Source organism: Oryzias latipes, chromosome 17 (assembly GCF_002234675.1).
Source record: "Oryzias latipes chromosome 17, ASM223467v1".
NCBI classification, from domain to species: Eukaryota; Metazoa; Chordata; class Actinopteri; order Beloniformes; family Adrianichthyidae; genus Oryzias; species Oryzias latipes.
Window position 1 is genome coordinate 13,332,597 of NC_019875.2, and position 19,300 is coordinate 13,351,896.

Sequence of the window (19,300 nt, forward strand, 5' to 3'; positions counted from 1 at the left end):
AGATAGAAAAGTTGCTGTTCTGGAGTCTAGAGGTGGTAAATTTGGCACTGCTCCGTCCACACTCTGAATCATCTGGATGTTGCATGGGTGGATGCAGCTGCACCATTGAAACCCATTCATTAAACTTCATTATGTCCTCAACATCTAAAGTGAATTACAGTAGTTTATTCTGAGTCTGTAGGGGGCACCAGCCCAGCGTTCAGAGAAGAACATCAGCTGTTTTGTTCTGAATTTGGAGAAAAGTCTTCAGAGAATTCCCTACAGTGTGCAGCTGCTAAACAGAGCAGAAAAAGCAAACACACACACACACACTGAAAAAGACCAACACACAGTGTTACAGGTCAAGCACATTCATGCCTCTTCAAGAGAAATCCAGGCTTGTATGTGGTTTTCATGTGAATTAGGAAGTACACGACGTCCTTATGTGTGTGTGTGTGTGTGTGTGTGTGTGTGTGTGTGTGTATTTTGCTTGCAGCACACGATTCAGTTTTTTTGAACACCTGAGCCCAGTCCTGCTTTAAGCATTCCTAGGTCAAAACACCTGATACTCCTACGCCTCCGAGGCTGCACCATCATCTGCAGAACCACAACTGAAAACATTTTACTTACCTGAAGCAAACGGTGATGACAATATATTTCCATTTCAGTCCATTGGAAAAAAATATTTGCAAAACAAATTCACTACAACCCTAACTTACGAATTACCTATTAACTAAAGAGAAGTGATTGCAAACCAGTGAAAATACACTGAGGCTACATCCATTTAACAAACCTTTCAGATAACAACATGAACAGCACTGCAGGGCAGCAATCAGTAAACGTCTGTTAAATTAAGAAGCCTTAGCTTCAACATTTGCAGTTTTTAATTTAATTATGAAAATTGTTGTTCAAAATCTGTGGGGAAGAGCTGGTTTGCATGCTGTAAAACTCAGAAACGGAATAATTTCAACTGAGAGATTCTGTGCTCCAAATAAGACAAGAATAGTTTAGATCACAGATGTAGCAAAGCTCTCAGGAGTTAAAAAAAAAACTGATACTTTAGGCTCCTTATATGAATCTCATATTTGCCTATTTGCATCACTGCGACTCAAAAAAACAACAAAAGACAAAACACATAATTGCACAAACATTGAATTAGACAGGTGAAAGAGAAAAAAACTATAAATCTATTATGATGACAAAAATATTCATCTTACTTACCAAGGACTTAAACCCAGTTATGACAATTGTCTGATTTATATACTAATCTATCTAACCGTTTTTTATACTGAAGGAAGTGCATAAGACTGAAAAAGGTTGACTAAACCTTTTTTTCTCACGTTATCTTTGAAGCATTAATTTGTGTTCTTTGGGTTTGTTAGCTCAAAGAGTTTACACAAATAAAACACTAGCTTTGGTGCCCAAAAAATCATAAATGTGGTCCTGGCTGGACCCCCCCCCTCTCCATGTCAGGTGGGATTTGCATTTTGGACATGAAAAATCTCTATAACAAACCATCACGAGGACCGTCAGACCCGATTCAGATTTAAGTACCTTTTTTGTTTCAGAGCAGCTTTATTTGATGACTTTAAAGGGCAATCGAACGGTGCACTTGTTTTTCTTTCATCTTGTTTAGTACTGTGTTTACAGAACATCTGTTTAATCAGATTACAGTTGTTCAGATTATCCATGGATTGACAGTGTGTCTGTGCTTCTCTCTTTCATTCCAGCGTGTTTGTCTGTTGCTCTGGGTTAGGAGGGGATTTGTGTTGATGGAGCTGCAGACAGTCACATGGGCTGGAGCTGCTCCCCTGGACTGAGACTTGGTGGAGCTCCTTGGTTTGGGTCTGACTGCGCTGCACAAACAATATAGCTCAGTTTCTTCTTCAGGATGAAACCGTTTTCTTTTTGACTGAATTTTCACTTCCTGTCAGGAACTGTGAACGTCTTTCTAGATGTTCCAGTATCTGTGTGATGGTGTTTCTGTGTTCTGGGGTTATTGCTGTGATTTTTCTCAATGAATATGTTTTTTTTTTTTAATAAGAACTTGAAATAAGGAATTTTGACTCAAAGAATAACTCAGAGGCCAACAAGCTGGAAAAGAACTGCAGATGTGTTAAAGCTTCTCACCCCCCATCTCTCTCCCTGGGATGGGGAGGAGCTCAACACTGCAGTATGCCCCCCACCCTACAAAGTAGATTGCCTCTGAGGGGAGATACCAAGTCACACCAGGATCCCAGAAAAGTGCAGATGATGCCATTTTTTAATTCCCAATCAGCTTGGAACAATTATCAAATCTCAACTATAAAGAGTCTCCAGATCAGCACAGAAGTTCCTCAACAGCAGCTGGACGGTAAGAATTTAGCTCTTTATCAGCATTCATTATTTCCCACTGAGAGTCAGGCCTATGGTCAGAACAGGAACTCACTTTTGTCCACACAGAGATTTTGCTGATCCTTCTTGGTAGTTATTGTTAGTCCAAACCAAACCCATACATCACATTGTGTGCTACGTTTACAGCCCTGGAGCAGACGAGATTAGGGGTCATGGGAAGGTTTGGCTGTTCAGATGAATGGAAGTCAATGAAATGTATAAAGTAGGACATGTGTGAGAGTCAGAGTGCACATGATACCCAAGTGGGTATCTTTGCATACACACACATTTGCACACACTGACCCTTCTAAATTTGTGGGTTTGGATAAAAGCCTCTTCCAAGGAAAAACATGACCCAACATTTGTGTCATGTGGATTTGTCCATATTTGTGTATATTCAATTTAATTCAATTCAATTTTATTTGTATGGCCCAAATTCACAACAACAGCCGTCTCAATGGGCTTCTTACTGGTAATTGTAAAGTAAATATACAATCAAAAGGATAATAATGCATAGAATTCAATAGGAAAATACTAAATTGAACTAAAGAGACTAAACCATTTGTGTACTGAGAATCATTTGCTTGTGTGTATTTATGCGTTCGTACACATGTATGTGTGTATATCTGTTTGTGTGCACGTAATTTGTTTTTCTCTGTGTGCATACGTGTTTGTTTGCCTGTTTGTACTTTAATGTGTGAGAGTGTATAATTATGCTTTTAAACAGACATACGTTTGTGCCAAGTTGCAAGTGGTTTTGTGTGTATGTGCATGTTTTGTATGTCCATGCACTTACTGGTATGCATATACTGTATGTGAGGGGATTTTTGTGTGCATGAGTTTATGTGTTTGTGCATGAATATTTGTGTGTGTTCTTGTCTGTTTATGTTTGTATGTTTATGTGTATGTTTGCTTTTTTGTGTGTGTTTGCACATTGGCAGGCACATTTGTTTTGGAGTGTTCGTGTGTGGGACACATTTGGTTGTGTAGTAGCCCATTTTGACATGTATGTTTGCAAGTGCTTCATGTGTGTATGTGTCCGTATGCTTTTCTGTTACTGCGTATTTGTGCTTGTTTTTGGGTGTTTGTAAGTTTGTGTGTTTTCTTGGGCATTTGTGCGTGTGTTCATGAGTGCTCGTGTGTTTTCGTACACGTGCACACACAGTAAATTTGTGCTGGGGTTTGTGTGTGATTTTTTTCATGTGCAGGTGTTCTTGTATCTACATACATTTCCATGCAAATGTACATGTAGGGTAAATATACACGTATTCATTGTGTGCTCATGCTGTTGTGTATGGTCTTTTGTGTTTGTGTGTACGGGTACGCTTGTGTCTGTATTTGTCCCCGAGTGTGCTTGTGTAAGTATGTTTCTGCTTGTTTGTTTCTCTGTTTGTGTGTTAGTATGTATGTGTGTATCTGTAAGTGTGTCTATATTTGTGAGCATTCCAATTGTGTGTCAGAGTCTGTGTGTCAGTGCGTGTGTTGCTTGTGCTTTTGCGCACACCAGTTTTTTTTTCTTTTCTGCTTATTTAAACCTTAGATAGAGGTTTAACCATTGACTGTGTATGAGAACTGGACTAAGTGACTCCTCCCCCCTCACATTCCAAACAGGAAGTACCTGCTGGCCCCAAGAAGACAAAATCTAATAGACTTCTATTGAGAAATAAACAGCTATTACTCAGTCATTCAATTTGTCAGAATCACCAATCTTGCTCTGCTACCTTTTTTTTTTACATGTTCTTACTGATCCTATTTTTTTTCATGATATCAAGTTATAGACTAACCAATCAGATGCCTTAGGTATGTGTTTTCACGTCCAACGTGAGATTCTCTCGAGCTTGTTTTCAAGTGGCAGGGATGTGGACTTCCAACAAACTCAATTCTGCTTGGGGAGAGTGGTTGCCATAGAAATGTTGACTCAGACCAACTCACACCAATCGCTACTTACTTATGACACCTGACATGGCGATGTCCATATCGCTAAAAAATGGTGACTGAATTGACTTAATTTTGTCTGAGCTTGAAGCAAACCATTTCCTACGCGTGATCTCACACTTCCTCTTTCCAATTGTTGTTTTTTTACAGTCAATGGGTTTAATTTGCAGTTCTGACAGTAACCATTTGTTCAGGAAAAACAAGAAATCGTGTTATTTTAATTTAGGAAACTTGTTAGAGAAACGTTATCAAAGATAATATACTGACATTTTAATGTGTTCTCTTTAAACCCATTCAATGTTCGACGGAAATACCTGAGCTTTACTGTTAGATGCCAAATGTACTAAAGAGTAATTTCCCTGCATTGCTTTAGATTTGTATGTTTTTGTGTCAGGTTTAATTTAATGTCAAAATCCTTTTTAGTGGATCTGAACTCAGGATGAATGGTTTGGTCAACCACCTTGACATTTTCTTTCTGTTTCTCCCAGATAATCCTGGCTGTCTGCAGAACCCTCTCGCATAAACAACTTTCTGCTCCCTGCTGGACAGTTTACAGTCTTCTGCTGGTCCTATAGTACTCCTTATTGGACATTTAAAGATCATACTTTTTTTCATTTGGCACATCTATCTTCATAGAGATGAGCCATCGCCTCTTCTTAAGTGTGCTCTGTTGGTGTGTCTTGTCAAAGTGGGAGGAATCAGGCTGTAAGGCATTGACGCTGAACTCGGTCATCCTCCACCACATCTCAGGTGGAGGAGCAGGAGTCTATCAGAGAAGGAGGAGAAGAAGTTGGGTGTGGAACCAATTCTTTGTGTTGGAGGAGTACACAGGGGATGAGCCTCTGTACATCGGAAAGGTACAAAAAATAACTCAGTTAATAGATTTTTTACGTATAAGTGTCCAAAAATATAAAAAGTTTTTATGTCCTTGTACTGCACTGTATGTTGGTTGCAGAATTGTACTGATTTATTTGAATTTACGTTATTTCTCTCTTTTTGACTACTTCCAATGATAAGTAAAATCATTTTTTTTTACATTGATATAAAGTAAGTTAATTAACCCTTGAACACAGGAGATGTTGCCAGCGATGCGCTCTTTAACATATCGTAACTCCTCGACCAATCACACAATCAACATGATTCATATCAGCTGTGCATTGATATGCAAAACATTACTATTGTCAAGTGCTGCATAAGGGCACACGACTGCTTTTCTTTGCTTCAGAATCCACTGGAATTACATGAATACATAAACATTTAAAAAGTTACGATAGACGAATATATGTTAACTCTGGAACTAAAGCTCCAGTGTAAAATGGTTACATTTAGTAAGGTCAAATCTGTTTGATGCAATATGAAGTTCAACTTCCTCTACTGTCTTGGAAGAGGGTCTGAAGTTGAGTCATGGCATCATTGCATGACTCAACTTCAAGATGTCACCTGGAGAAAGGAGAACCTTCTCCGTCATGTCTTGGGAGAGATAAAGCAAGGTCTGAATGGGGAATCCAGTTAAAAATGTAGCCGAGACATCTTTGCTAACAAACAGGAGGTGTCCTTACAGTGCCCAACCCAACACATTTAACTATTTTCACACCTCCTAATACTTTTACTCCTTTCCAAAACACACAATACAGACCTATACACAAGTTAAAAGAAGAACGGTTACCATAGATTTTCTGTCCACTCCCCTGTGGGAGGAGCCAGTCGCTCAGTACTTTAGGTTGTGTCTCTTGGGCATTGGCTTTCTGGGCCTGGTGATCCCCCTTCCAGGTGTGCTGGGGCATCCCAGAGATCTCACGAGCCGAGGATCTCATCACATCTGAGCCCAGGATTGTCCGTGTCCCTGTGCTGCTGGTTCTGCTCCTCATGTTTCCCTTGCAGTATTAAATCTGCTTTGCTATTCATTTTGATAAACCGGTTACCATCTACATTTCTTTTTATTTCACCAACTGGTTTGACTGGATTTTGCTTTGATCCCTTCAGCTTCACTCTGATATGGATAAAGGGGATGGCAAGGTAAAGTACTTCCTGGCTGGGGAAGGAGCCATGTCTATCTTCACCATCAATGAGGAAACTGGAGACATCCATGCCATCAAGAGGCTGGACAGGGAACAACAGGCCTATTACACCCTTCGAGCTCAGGCTCGAGACAAGATCTCCAATATGTTGGTGGAGCCAGAGTCCCAGTTCATCATCAAAGTCCAGGACATCAATGATAATGCACCAGTATTCCTTGATGGACCATACAGTGCCCAGGTTGATGAGAGCTCACCTGTAGGTAGGTGTGGACAGGAAACGTAAATTGCCAAAATGACTGATGTTTTAGTATAGCAAAGAAAGACTGCAGACAGTATCATCATTGTCCCAAAGCTCACCAGAGCCTTCTAGCAAAAACCAACTCCAGCTGTCAATGTGAACATGAAGTGAAGTCAAGCTCTTAATGTGAAAGGATCAGTTTGGGTTCTAAACTAAAGCGTCTTTATATATTCTTTCTGCAGGTACGTCAGTGCTGACCGTAGTGGCGACAGATGCTGACGATCCGACCTATGGAAACTCTGCCAGAGTTGTCTACAGCATTCTGCAGGGGGAGCCATATTTCTCTGTGGAGCCAAAGACAGGTGAGAACACTGAGCCCTCACGGGTCAGTTTTTCATCCAAAACCAGTGTTGAGATCAGGCTGCACCAATGAAATAAAGGACTGTACAAACACCAACCACCCCCACCTCTATAGAGTTAGTCTGTGCATGATCCTGAAAGTGTGTAGGGACCCCCCCCCCTCCCCCCAGCCCACACAAACACACCAGATTATAAATCATTAAAACAGCTTACACAAGCTTTCTGCTCACATCATCCATGAGGTATTTGGGTTCATATAAGTGAGATGACACATACAGCAGCACCATCTTATAAGCAGTATTTGCAGCCTATCATGTCACCGACAGCTCATTGGCAAAGGTACACAGACCTTCGGGCTTTGCTGCCAGAATTGCTGAATGATCTGAAAACGTTGTTTTTGCGAACTATATTCTCTCATCCCAGAGATCCACGAGCTTGATTGACCTACAGTAAAGACTTTGGCTCATTAAATAAACTGTAGCAAGGAAACTTAGTTTGGATCACACATTTTATAAAAATTCTGATTAAAAATGCTTCGCAGATAACACAGTTAAAACACTAAAATTACAATTAAAGACCCATTCTGATGAAAATTGTGTTTTTAGTGTTCCCAATATGGTCTTCTGCCATTTTTCTCATGATGGAGATCATATATAAAGAAAATCCAGCTTTCTGAGTACCGGTATTTCTTTATTCAAATCAGGATGAAATAGTCTGTTTCTGAGCTTCTCAGAGTTTCAGCTAGTTCATGTCAGACCAACATGTCAGAGATGTACTTTGGTGCTGCACCACAAGAGAATCTAAAACCAACAGCTGCTATTCTCTGAGTAATAAAAATCCAGCAGTGATCTGAGGACAAGTCTGCTTTGGTTGTATTTCCTGGCTTTAGTCAGACATTTTTAGACATTGCATCAGATGGTGACATTAGGGTGCTCCAGATCTTCTCACCTGTCCTCCAGGTGTGATATTGACAGCTCTGCCAGACCTTGATCGGGAGGCACGGGACCAGTATCTCCTGATCATCCTAGCTAAAGACATGATTGGTCAAATGGGAGGTCTGTCAGGAACCACATCTGTCACTGTGATGCTGACTGACATCAATGACAACCCACCTCGCTTCCCTCTCAGTAAGCACTTTCTCTGAAATGTCTTCATGCACCTGACATGTTGATGATTCATGACTGCTGTGTTCAACAGAGATTTACCAGTTTACTGTACCAGAATCGGCTTTGATCTTATCTGTGGTTGCTAAGATCAAAGCCGTGGATCTCGATCTTGGTCGGAATGCTGAGATGGACTACAAGATCCTGGACGGAGATGAACTGGGTACCTTCGGCATCATCACTGATCCAGACACACAGGAGGGACTGATCATCTTACACACGGTAATGGTTTAACTAACCCTGTTGCACATACAGGTTGGAAGATGGGGGTTTGTCAGTAGAGGCTTTTAGGTCTAATGTAGTTCATAATGAGCTTCAAACATGCAGCCACTCTTAAACTGTATTAGACTTAGGTTGACACAGACCACAAAGGATTTACAGATCAGGATTTTGCCCCTTTATTATCCTTAATCTTGTTGACTATTTTATATTTACATTGCGTTCAGCATCCTAATTTCAGCTCTAGTTTAGTTAGCTATTTTAGTTAGAAACCTTTTAATTTCCTTCGGATTTTGGCTTTCATACAGTTAAGCAAACTAAATTTACGTTTAACTTTTATATTGGCATTATTTAAAGTTATTATTCAAGAAGTTTTAATAAACTTCTTTAGACAGCCCTCATGGAGGATGCCCCACATGTAGATAGAGGTTAGTTGCAAAGTTGCAAGCGCTGCAGGGAAACCACTGGCTGTATTAAAATAGTGGACAGAGTGACATCCCCCATAGAAAATGGCTCATTTCCGGCTCCAACCAAACCAAGTCAGTTCAGTCAATTCAGTGTAATTTTCTGAATGCTGTCAGTTTTATCAACTAGTACTGAACATTTTTATACAAAAAGCACAGAGAGAAAACCTAAACTTTCAAAGTTGTGAAAAAATGTTGATAGAGTAAACTAGTAGTACAATCATTTTAAACAGAAAGCACTGAATAGAAGCTGAAATGGCTAAGATTGGATTTTTTTCTTTTGTGTAATTTTTCCTTTAACCCTGGAGAACCCATTGGGGTCAATTTTGGCCACAATTTCATTTCTTATTTATTTATCTTAATATTTTTTTCAATGGTATTTAATTTTAATTTTTTTAATATTTCCATTTGTTTTGTCTGTAGTTAATTGCTCCTGACCAAAATAAACAGCCTGCAGCATTTTGGACAAGCTGGAGGTTCTTTGAAGACTGTTTTCGAGCTGCTTGATAACAAAGAATAACAACAATCTGACCTCAACTTGAATGAACTCATTTCTTTATGTCATTCTGAGACAGAATGTTTCTGATTTTAGAAATAATCAAGAGATGAATGAAGGTTCTAGGAACCTAAACATGGTTGTGAAATTACATGATTATTACCTTGAGCTTTTAGTCATAGTAGTCTGGTTTTATACTAAGAACGAATTTAAAAAGCAAACATTTTTAAAAGATCAAGATTCACATTTATTTTATGAAGCAAATCAATCAAAGTAAACGGGAAGTGACATAATTCTCCTTCCTGCAAACATGGTTTTGAAATTCCAGTCTTAGTTTCCGTCTGACTTCTGGTTTTCTGCAGACAGTGGGGTCCTGTTGAACTGTGACAAAGTCTTGAATCCTGATCAAGACTTTGGACACACATCCTTTTTCTTTCTGCCTAAGCTAATCTGTTGGTTACTCCTCCATCCTCCACAGATCCCTGAATGTGATCATGAAATGTTTTTACTCCTGCTTTGTCACTAAGATTCGCTGTTTCTTACAATTATCTGGTCTCTTTTTTCCAACAGCCTCTGGACTTTGAAAGCAGATCCAGTTTCTCTTTACATGTGGAAGTCTCCAACCGCATAGTGGAGCCTCGCTTTCTTTTGGTGGGTCCATTCAGTGACCTGACCACAGTTCAGCTGCAGGTGGAGGACGTGGACGAGCCACCAGTGTTTACCCCTTCTGTCAGTTGGATGATGGTCTCTGAAGCAGCTCCAGTGGGGACCATAGTGGGATCTGTTTCAGCAAGTGATCCGGATGACTCCAACAGTCCAGTCAGGTGAGACAATGAGTTGACAGCAGTAGAATGAATAGATCTTTTTAAAAACCAACACCTGTCTATACGTCCGTCTGCAGGTACGCTATCGACAAACGGTCAGACATGGAGCGTCACTTCAGTATAGACAGCAGCTCAGGTGTCATCAGGACAAACAAACATCTGGACAGAGAGAGCAGAGCTCTGCACAACATCACCATCACCGCAACAGAAAAACGTAGGTCTCATGCAGAGTTGGGAGGAACTTATGACAAAAGTAATAAATAACAGTTACATGGTATTTTTGGGGCATTGGGACATTCTCACTTCACAGTGAGAAGGCTCTGGTTCAAATCCCGGCTGGGACCTTTCTGTGTGGAGTTTGCATGTTTTCCAAATGCATGTGTGAGTTTTCTCTGGGCTCTCCGGTTTCCTCCCACAGTCCAAAAACATGCTATATAGGTTCATTGATGACTCTAAAGTGCATGGGAGTGTGTGTGTGGCTCCAGCAACCCCGAAAGGGATTCAGTGGGTTTATAAGATGGATGGATGGATGGATGGATGGATGGATGGATGGATGGATGGATGGATGGATGGATGGATGGATGGATGGATGGATGGATGGATGGATGTTACTTTTTTGCTAGAAAAAGCAGTGTAATATTATGTAACGACTTCTGAGTAATTTTTACTCATTGCATGTTCATCAACGTATGTATTACAACAGATTAACCCAAAAAGAAATATTTTAAAGCAGCAAGACCCAAGGTCATTTGGAGATACAAACAAAATAATTTTTCTGCTCTTATAAGTCACTTTTAGTGTTTTAAAATTAATATTGACTGAAGTAGTAGTACTGAATCAATTATCTTCCTTGGTGACTATTTTTGTGTTTTGAGCAAGTGTGTTTTCCACAGAGCCATGTTTCTCTGTCTTCTTGTCGTTGGATAGTTGGTGTCATTTGAACCAGTTCTTACCTAATAACATTTGCTATGGTCTCAGGTTCTCTGTTTGGTCTCTGTTTTCTTATTTTTTAAAAGTAAATTGCATAAATTTTTATTTACATTAATTGAATTGACCAAGGCTGAGGAATTGGTTCAATTGTGCTTCCTGTGCTTTAATTTTACCAAAACGTAGAAATATCAGTAGTCCCTGCCTATATCACCCCTCATCTGAAACTAAAATCTATTTATCACTTTATAAGCTACAGGTGTTATCCAGAAGTAACTTAAAAGTAAGCCAGGATTCATGGAGCAAACAATATTCTGAATCACGTTCAAAGGGAAGGAATTACCTTCGAGGACCAAAAATGAAAGAAAAAAAAAGTAATATAATAGAAAAATGCTAGCCCCAAACTGGTCACATGATGCAGTAACTGATGTTTTTGTTAGTATGTACCTGACGGGTGTTTTTCGTGCTTTAGAGGGTCAGTCCCTGGCAGGCTCAGCCGTGGTTCTGATCTCTGTAACAGACGTTAACGACAATGCTCCAAGCTTTGCCAGGAAGTACCACATCTCAGTCTGCGAGAACGCCCAGCCAGGACAGGTGAGCCTTATATGCCTGCCACACTCTTGCATTCATTCAGCAATACTGAAGATAGAAGTTACACCTTTACTCCTGGTGAAGAGCTTTGGGTTCAGGAATGTGAAAAGCTCTTTTTACAGCTTGACTGTAAAATCTTGTAAACGGTTTCTTCACTGGTTTCATCACTAGTTCGGATGGGTCACACATGTTTATCTGGGACAAAATGAGCTCACTGTATCATGGTGCCAGTAATGTGGTGACCTGATTCTGTGTCACTTCTGAGTCATGTGACCTGGTTTCAACAGATCAGAATTTGAGTCATTAACCCAGTTTGTTTTTGGGACTTCAGGTTGTTGAGACGCTGAGCGCTGTGGATCCGGATGAACCAGAGAGGGGACATCGCTTCCTGTTTTCTCTGACAGCAGCCCATCATAGTTTCACTCTGACAGACAACCACGGTCAGTCCACCTCAAACTTTAAAGTGATGTTCTAGGTCCCCCTCACAAAGTCCATCCCCCTTGATCACATGCCGGCTTACCTGTCCGTGTACAGACAACACGGCATCTGTCCTGACTCGGCAAACTGGTCTCTTGCGACGGGATCAGCTGATGCATTTCCTGCCGGTGGTGATCTCAGACGGAGGCCACCCGTCCCTGAGTAGCACCAACACCCTGACCATCACCATGTGCAGCTGTGACCTCCATGGAGGGCAGCGGCTGTGCCACTGGGGGGCGCCACATTTTCAAAGCATCCTAAGTGCTGCCACTGTCATGACCTGTGTGCTCACACTGCTGGGTATGGACAGAGCATTCATAACCCCCACTCACACATCTGGGGGGTATTCCAGAAAGCAGGTTATGCTAGCTCCCACGGTAGGTTTGAGGCTAAAAAAGTGTACAACCACCGCTTTCGGTTTCAAAAACAGAGGTATGTTTCAGGGTATGCTCAGTTCCCCTGGCAACTCATGCTCTGAACATAACCTGGTCTAGAGCAAGTTTAGTTGAGGGTTAGTTTGTTTCAGAGAGGTGAAGCAGCATGATGTGTCCATTTGAAGATGATTTAGTGGATGAAGAAGCTCAGATAATACTTTTTCCACGATGAGAGGGTGATAAGACCACATATGGATGTTGGAAAGATAAATCCTTTTACATTGATTTAACTTAAATATTTGCTTTAGTTAAGATAAATCAATTCTTATTAGTTAATTCAGCTTAAAACTAACACGTAGTTATCAGACATTTATTTTACTTTCATTTAAATTAATTCAATTAAGTAGGTTTAACTTTGGTGCTGCTGTTAGATCGGCAATGCAAGGAATTGTGGGATACCATTCCCTTTGCCTGTCTGGATGGATTTGGGTTTAAGTGTGAGTTTTTGACCAAATGTGTTTAGTTGTTTAGCTGTTTTACTGTGTTTTGCCCAGTTATTTGTACTGTTATATTTAATTCTTTCTGCACCATGAGTGACTGGAAGGGAGAGGATGATGAGTTTATGTGTAGTGAAGTAATTATAAATTCAGAGATATGGTAGGTGGTGGCGTTATCCAATTCCGTTTTGTTTAATTTATCTTATTATAAAAATTAGTATATCTGCAGGCTCAAATTTAGACATGAGAGTTCAAGAATTACAATAAATTAAGATGGAAAAACTTTGATTGAATTGGAGTAATATGACATATAGTTAGATAAATATGTAAATTTGAGTTGTAAAAAAATATTGAGTTGGATAGATGTAAGAAATTAGGTTGAATAAATTTAACTTAATTACTTGTTACTAATTGAATTAATTTTAATTAATTGAATTAATTTAAGTTATATATATATATGCGTCACAAGGAAAATAAAATCAGAAACTCTTGCGTTTACTTTGTCCGTTCTTTTTCTCCAAGCAGAAACTCTTGTTTTTGCTGATGCAGCAGTATTGCTTTTTTGATGGGCGTATAATTTTCATACGCCATCATTAAAATCTCCGACTCCGTCTCATTGAAGTATAGCGCTCTTTTTTTCTCCACGCGTTTCCATGGTGACTCTGGAAATCGGCGATCCATTGAGAATGTCTTTATGTACCTGCTGTGCACGCCCATTAACCCAGGGTTACCAAGTCGAGTGTAATTACGCCAACTCATATCCGGTCTTTTGGAACCGACATACCCAGAGTAAGCAAGTTCAGGCGGATTTTAGCCAGAGTTCAGGATTAAAGTCAGGGTAGTTTAAACATGCTTTCTGGAATACCCCCCTTGAAGTCTGTAGAAACAGGTCCAGTTTCCTGTGACTCAGATCAGATCCTGACCCCTTCGGAATTCATAAATTTATCAAAGTGGAGCTGCGATACTGATTCTACAGATCTTCATTTTAAAATACAATTCAATCTCTGCTGTTGCTCGGCTTGTTAGGTTTTCCTGTCTCCGTAGGCATTGTCATAGTGACCACGGTCATCAGATGCAGGAAGCAGCAAACCCGGATTCTGGACCACGAGCAGGACATCCAAGAGAACATAGTCTACTGTGATGATGAAGGTGGGGGAGAGGAGGACACAGAGGCCTTTGACATTACAGCACTGAGACACCTGAACCAAACTAAGCTGACAAGCAGGCTGCCAAACTCCGGGACAGAAAGACACAGGATGATCCAGGAGTTCATCAGGGACCGACTCCAGGTAGCAGACCAGGACCTGACAGCGCCTCCCTTTGACTCCCTGCAGACTTACAACTTCGAAGGTGTCGGGTCAGCAGCCGTGTCACTGAGCTCATTGAACTCTCAAGACTCAGGAGAATCTGAAGGGGGCTATTCCTTCCTGAAGGAGTGGGGGCCGAGGTTCAGGAAGCTTGCTGAACTCTATAGTCACAACAAGAGGGGGCAGTGGCTTGATCTGCAGGAGAGTGATTTGTGAGGACTGGCGTAACTTTACTTGTCCTCACACCTATGAAGCATGTTGTGAGGCTGACACATTCTGCCGGAAGACATTCCTGACAAAGCTCCTTTGGACACCAACTCCTGTTTTTTATCGTAAAAGTTGGACAATAGTGAAAAAAACGATAAAATAACAAAGTGATCTGCAAAGATGTGAACACACTGCTGAAGCCACGCCCATCTGATCTCACTTCCTGTTATTTGACAGTACATCCCCATTTTTATTGTTTAAGAGTCAAGAAACTATTATGGAAGAGTCTGTAAATGTGTTTTGTGAAAGAGTCAATAGACGTCTTATTGGAAAAAGAAAACTGCAGTGGAACCAGAATTATTCAATATGGTTCTGCTGGGTGAACCAAATTTAGTTAGTAGCCTAGATGTGACCGGTTCAGAGAGGCTATTCTTTTTGTTCCACAGCAAACAGAACTTTGGACCCTGGATGTTTTAAAAAAAAAAAGTTAGAACTCTGAAGGTCTACATGCTACACTGCAACCACTGCAAGTTTTCCTACAGCCTCCTGTGTTTTATTTTCATTCCTCCTGAGGGGGCCACAAGAGATGGTTCTACTCTACTTTTCTTGGGGGATGCATCACTTTGGGGGGTCTCTTCCAACCTCCTCTTCTGTTTATCCATCCATGAGGGGGTCAACAGGCACTCTTTTCTTCTGTCTCCCTCATCACCAAAAGATCCTTCGTCCCTCAGGAGCTGAAGCCTCAGGACTTCTTCATAGCTTGTGTTTTTTGTTCTGGTCCTCCTCCAAGTCTCCTCCTTAAAGTTTGTTTCACACTTTGTGTAGGGCAACCAGGATGTGGCATTTGGGACGATCTTCTGTGAAAATATGTTATTTAACCAGTTTAGTTTTCTTTTTACTTCCGGGAACATGACACTATGTCCAAGTTTCCAATTAACCAACTGTTTTGTTTTTTGTTACTTAGTGACAAGGATTTTTCAGTTCAAAGTTTTTTAAATCCTCTAGTATCCACCATTTGCAACATCCTATTTCATGTTGTTTTTTTTTCTTTTGGTGTATTTTTGTTACACTTAAATTATTGAATTATGTTTCTTTTTATGATGCGTTTGGGTCTTTATTTGCCACCACATTTACCGAAAGAGCAATCTGGCCACCTGCTGGGAGGTACTTCACTGGGGTCCACACCAAAACATTTTCCAAGGCAGTGCAAGTTTACTTCAACACAAGGAACCAAAGACAAGCGTTCCCTCATGTTCTGCTGCTTGTTTGATTGACTGCATTGTGGCTGTGCGACTGTTACATGCAGCCAAGCAACCCTACATTGGGTTCAAGTGGAGGGAAAGTCACCAAGGACAGTTGGGGCTCTTGGATAAAAGTTACAGGAAATGAAATTCTACAGTTGAAGCAAAGTTTGGATCTTATTGAGAAACTACTTGTTCATTTAGCAGAAAACCCACTGAGCTGGTCGCAGACTGAATGCTCGATCTACCCAACTCTACAACCTGCAGGTGGAGATGGGAAAGTGAGATGAGGAGGGCTGCATTATTGAATCTGCTTTTTCCAAGAGAAACTTCTGAAGTCACAGAAAGAGGAATCATGTCAGCTCCTTCCAGTTAAAGCATTTGTCCTTTCTTTCTTCCAACCTGCACTGAAGACGTTCAGACTCTTGGTTTATTTTGTTTCTGTTCTGGTTTGCTTGGACCTGTGTATGAAGGGATTCATATGACTGTGACTGAATCTATTGTTAATATTTTACCTCGCATGTTCTTTTCCTAAAGAGTTTCTATTGAGATCAATGTTTATAAAATAGAAAGCACTTCTTAATGAGAGTTTGGTGACTTCCTTTGCATGAGGATTTTATCCATTTACAGTAGTTCACAGTGAAAGATAGAGCCATCACAGTGAGACACGTGACACTAGCAGGATTTGTTTGACTGATGTAAAAGATCGCCTGAGCTCTGGTGCAGATAAACAGGCAAACCTTGGTGCCCTTGAGAGCAAGAGTCTCTGTTCACTTAAGTTGAACCAAAGTGCAGGAAAGAATAAACAGGAGAAACTATTTTGACCTAAAGGCAATCGGTTAATAACTGAACAGTGATAAAACATCTGCCATAGCAACATCCTGGTTTGGTCCTTCTGCACAAAACCTCAAAGGATAAAAATTCAAGAATTTTTTTAGACACAGCTCACATGGATATTTCTTTGTCTCCTTTCACTTTTACAAATGCAGCATCATTCTACTTTGCTGAAATTTAAGTACACACCCCTCATCTTCTATTCTCTCGTGAGATCCTTGTTGTCAGGATGAAATCCCCATGGTAACAAAAATGTTGTAGTATGTCACTAAAGCAAGTTGGTGGGTCTCTGGTGCCAAAATATTACTCCCACTGATTTGATCTGAATGCTGGGAACACCTGGGAGTAATTTTGCTTTCCCCTGACAAAAGTTCTGGTTCCATTCATTCATTCATTCGTTCATTCATTCATTCATTCATTCATTTATAAAGCACCTTTCACCACCAGCCAATGAGGCCCTAAGTGCTGTACATAGGAAGAACAAACACAAAACATTATACAATCATAAAATATAAAAAGAATAAAAAGCATAAAACCAATTTACAGCTGAAATTAAAACCAGCATAATAACAGGATTAGGCTGATGCTGAAGCACTGAAATGGAGGAACAAGTCTTTTTCAAAACTCTCCAGGAGCGTGACCTGTCTAGTTGCAGGTGGCAACTGATTCCATAGTTTAGGAGTCAACACAGCAAACGTACAGTCCCCTCCGAAACGTAGGTTTGGTTCTGGGAACCATAAACACAAACTGGTAGGCGGAGTTTAAGAACTTTAGCAGGGAATATCTTAAAAGCGGACTGCAGAGGTAAGAAGGTACCATAACTGTAAGGGACTTAAAAGTAAGGACCAGAATTTTAGTAAAAGCCAAGTATTGCACTGGTAGCCAGTTTTAAGAGATCCCAGATTTGTGTTATGTGGTCAAACTTCTTTGCCCCACAAATAAATCTGGCTGCTGCATTTTGGACCAGCTGCAGCCTGGCTATTGAAGGCTAGGGTAACCCAGCATATAAAGAGCTGCCATAATTTAGTCTGGACAATACGAAGGCATGGGTGACAATTTCAAGGTTTTTTTTTTATATAAAAGAATTAATCCTAGCCAAATGTCACAACTAAAGAAAAAGTATGACCTAGTCACAGCATTTATTTGGAGGTCGAGTTTCAAAGCTGCATCAAGTTTCACACACAGGTTCATGACCACACACTGTTCAAAAGGGGCAAGAGAGAGGAAATCAAGACCATGATCTTTTCAACCACTAGGGGTTAACACAATTACCTCAGTTTTGCTTTCATTTTAGCCAGAAAAAAGGAAGCAGACATCCAAAACTTGTCATCAGCAAGGCAGTCAATTATTGTTTTAATCATGGGGTCGGGTCCCTTACATATAGGAGCATAAATTTGGGCGTCGTCGGCATGAAGGTAAAAGTTCACCTTGTGCTTCAGGAACAGCATTCCCAGTAGCAGAGAATAAATAAAAAATAGCACTGGGCCCAGAATCGACCCCACTTCAGGGACTAACACTTGGATGAGTGAAGATCTATTCTAAAACTTACAGACCTGTCTGTAAGGGAAGACCACATCCACTGTAGGGCTTCCCCAGAAGCCCTGCCCACTGTTCTAACCGGCCAATCAGGATCTCGTGATGAACTGTGTCAAAAGCTGCCAATAGATGCAATAATAAATGAACGCCTAGTTCACCAGCATCAGTTGCTATCAGAACATAATTTAAAAAAAAAGTAAAGTGTCGTCCCCTTGCAATGTCCAGACCTGAAACCTTAATGTAAAGATTCCAGGATCTCATGTGTAAAGTCTGAGAACCAGAGTACCGAATGACGGGTCCTTTAGGAATGGGTAGAGCCAGATTATTTTAGAAAACAAACCATAACAATCTCTGTAAAAACTGTAAAATGTCCCATCACTACCCCATAATGCCACTGACTGGAAATGATGTTGAAGATAGAAGGGTCTGCAAATTGATTCTAGATTTGTTGCTATTTGGGATCATTTTCCTGTCGCAAAGACAACACACACTTTGAGAAAGATCCCCAACATTTATGACCAGAGGTCCTTTTAGAGGCATTTTCTGTAGTGCATGGGAGCATCTACTCTGTTTTTGAGAGATCAGTTATTTGAATTTTAGAGCCAGAAGTCCATCAGCTTTTGGCAATCACTGTAAATCTCTTAGTTTTCCACAGTGGCAGAGGCTGAAACCGTTAGCTACACGATGACTGTCAGGCCTTATATGTGTCACAAGAACAGGCAGACGGCTGGTTCCAATTACAGCAGGTATATTAGCTCAGCTAAAAGTTCACAAAGCTAAATCAGGGTCAGGCAGGCAGGGGTCAATAACAGGCATGAGAGCATCAGAGAAGAGACAGGGGTAGTCAGGATCCAGGCGGAGCAGGCGACCCGAGGCCCGAGACAGAGATCCAGCTACAACACTCAATTATCTAATCAAATCAAAGTTCATTTGTATAGCACTTTTCCAACCTCATGTACTCAAAGTGCTTTACATGATGAAATTTAAAAACAAAGGACAAAACAAACATGTAATTAAAAAACCGGCACAATGCCAACTAACCCCCACCCCCACACACACACACATGTACTCACTCGCTGTGATAAAAACCTTTCCTTAAACTTGAATACCTTTTATAGACATCTTTATCAGGAAATTAATTATTCTCTTTATTATATCTTCCAAAAAAAACATTTCTTTGACAGAAACTTAATTAACTTTTACATCAGCCTTCATGTGTGGGCAAAAAGCGGCTGAGGTG

General features: G+C 40.5%; 1 protein-coding gene across 2 annotated transcripts; it reads left to right on the forward strand.

Annotated features, from left to right (window-relative positions):
* The first annotated feature begins 897 nt into the window (after positions 1-897).
* On the forward strand, positions 898-16,583 carry LOC101159613 (cadherin-7-like). Of its 2 annotated transcripts, XM_020710840.2 has the most exons (12): positions 898-2,332; positions 4,776-5,144; positions 6,271-6,565; positions 6,786-6,905; positions 7,863-8,030; positions 8,101-8,288; positions 9,816-10,069; positions 10,147-10,283; positions 11,469-11,590; positions 11,919-12,027; positions 12,122-12,364; positions 13,980-16,583. In XM_020710840.2, the coding sequence occupies exons 2-12, from the start codon at positions 4,926-4,928 to the stop codon at positions 14,456-14,458; spliced, it is 2,334 nt and encodes a 777-aa protein (XP_020566499.1). In that variant the 5' UTR covers positions 898-2,332; positions 4,776-4,925; the 3' UTR covers positions 14,459-16,583. The 2 variants fall into 2 exon arrangements, with proteins under 2 accessions (XP_020566499.1, XP_020566500.1); XM_020710841.2 differs by lacking the exon at positions 898-2,332 and having other exon boundaries at positions 2,931-5,144.
* Positions 16,584-19,300: the final 2,717 nt, after the last annotated feature.

Bases quoted from the DNA above. Each gene is read 5' to 3' on its own strand.
- LOC101159613 (XM_020710840.2), top strand. From the start codon at position 4,926: ATGAGCCATCGCCTCTTCTTAAGTGTGCTCTGTTGGTGTGTCTTGTCA. The intron at 5,145-6,270 runs GTACAAAAAATA...TGATCCCTTCAG, and splicing joins AGCCTCTGTACATCGGAAAG to CTTCACTCTGATATGGATAA. The intron at 10,284-11,468 runs GTAGGTCTCATG...TTCGTGCTTTAG, and splicing joins CATCACCGCAACAGAAAAAC to AGGGTCAGTCCCTGGCAGGC.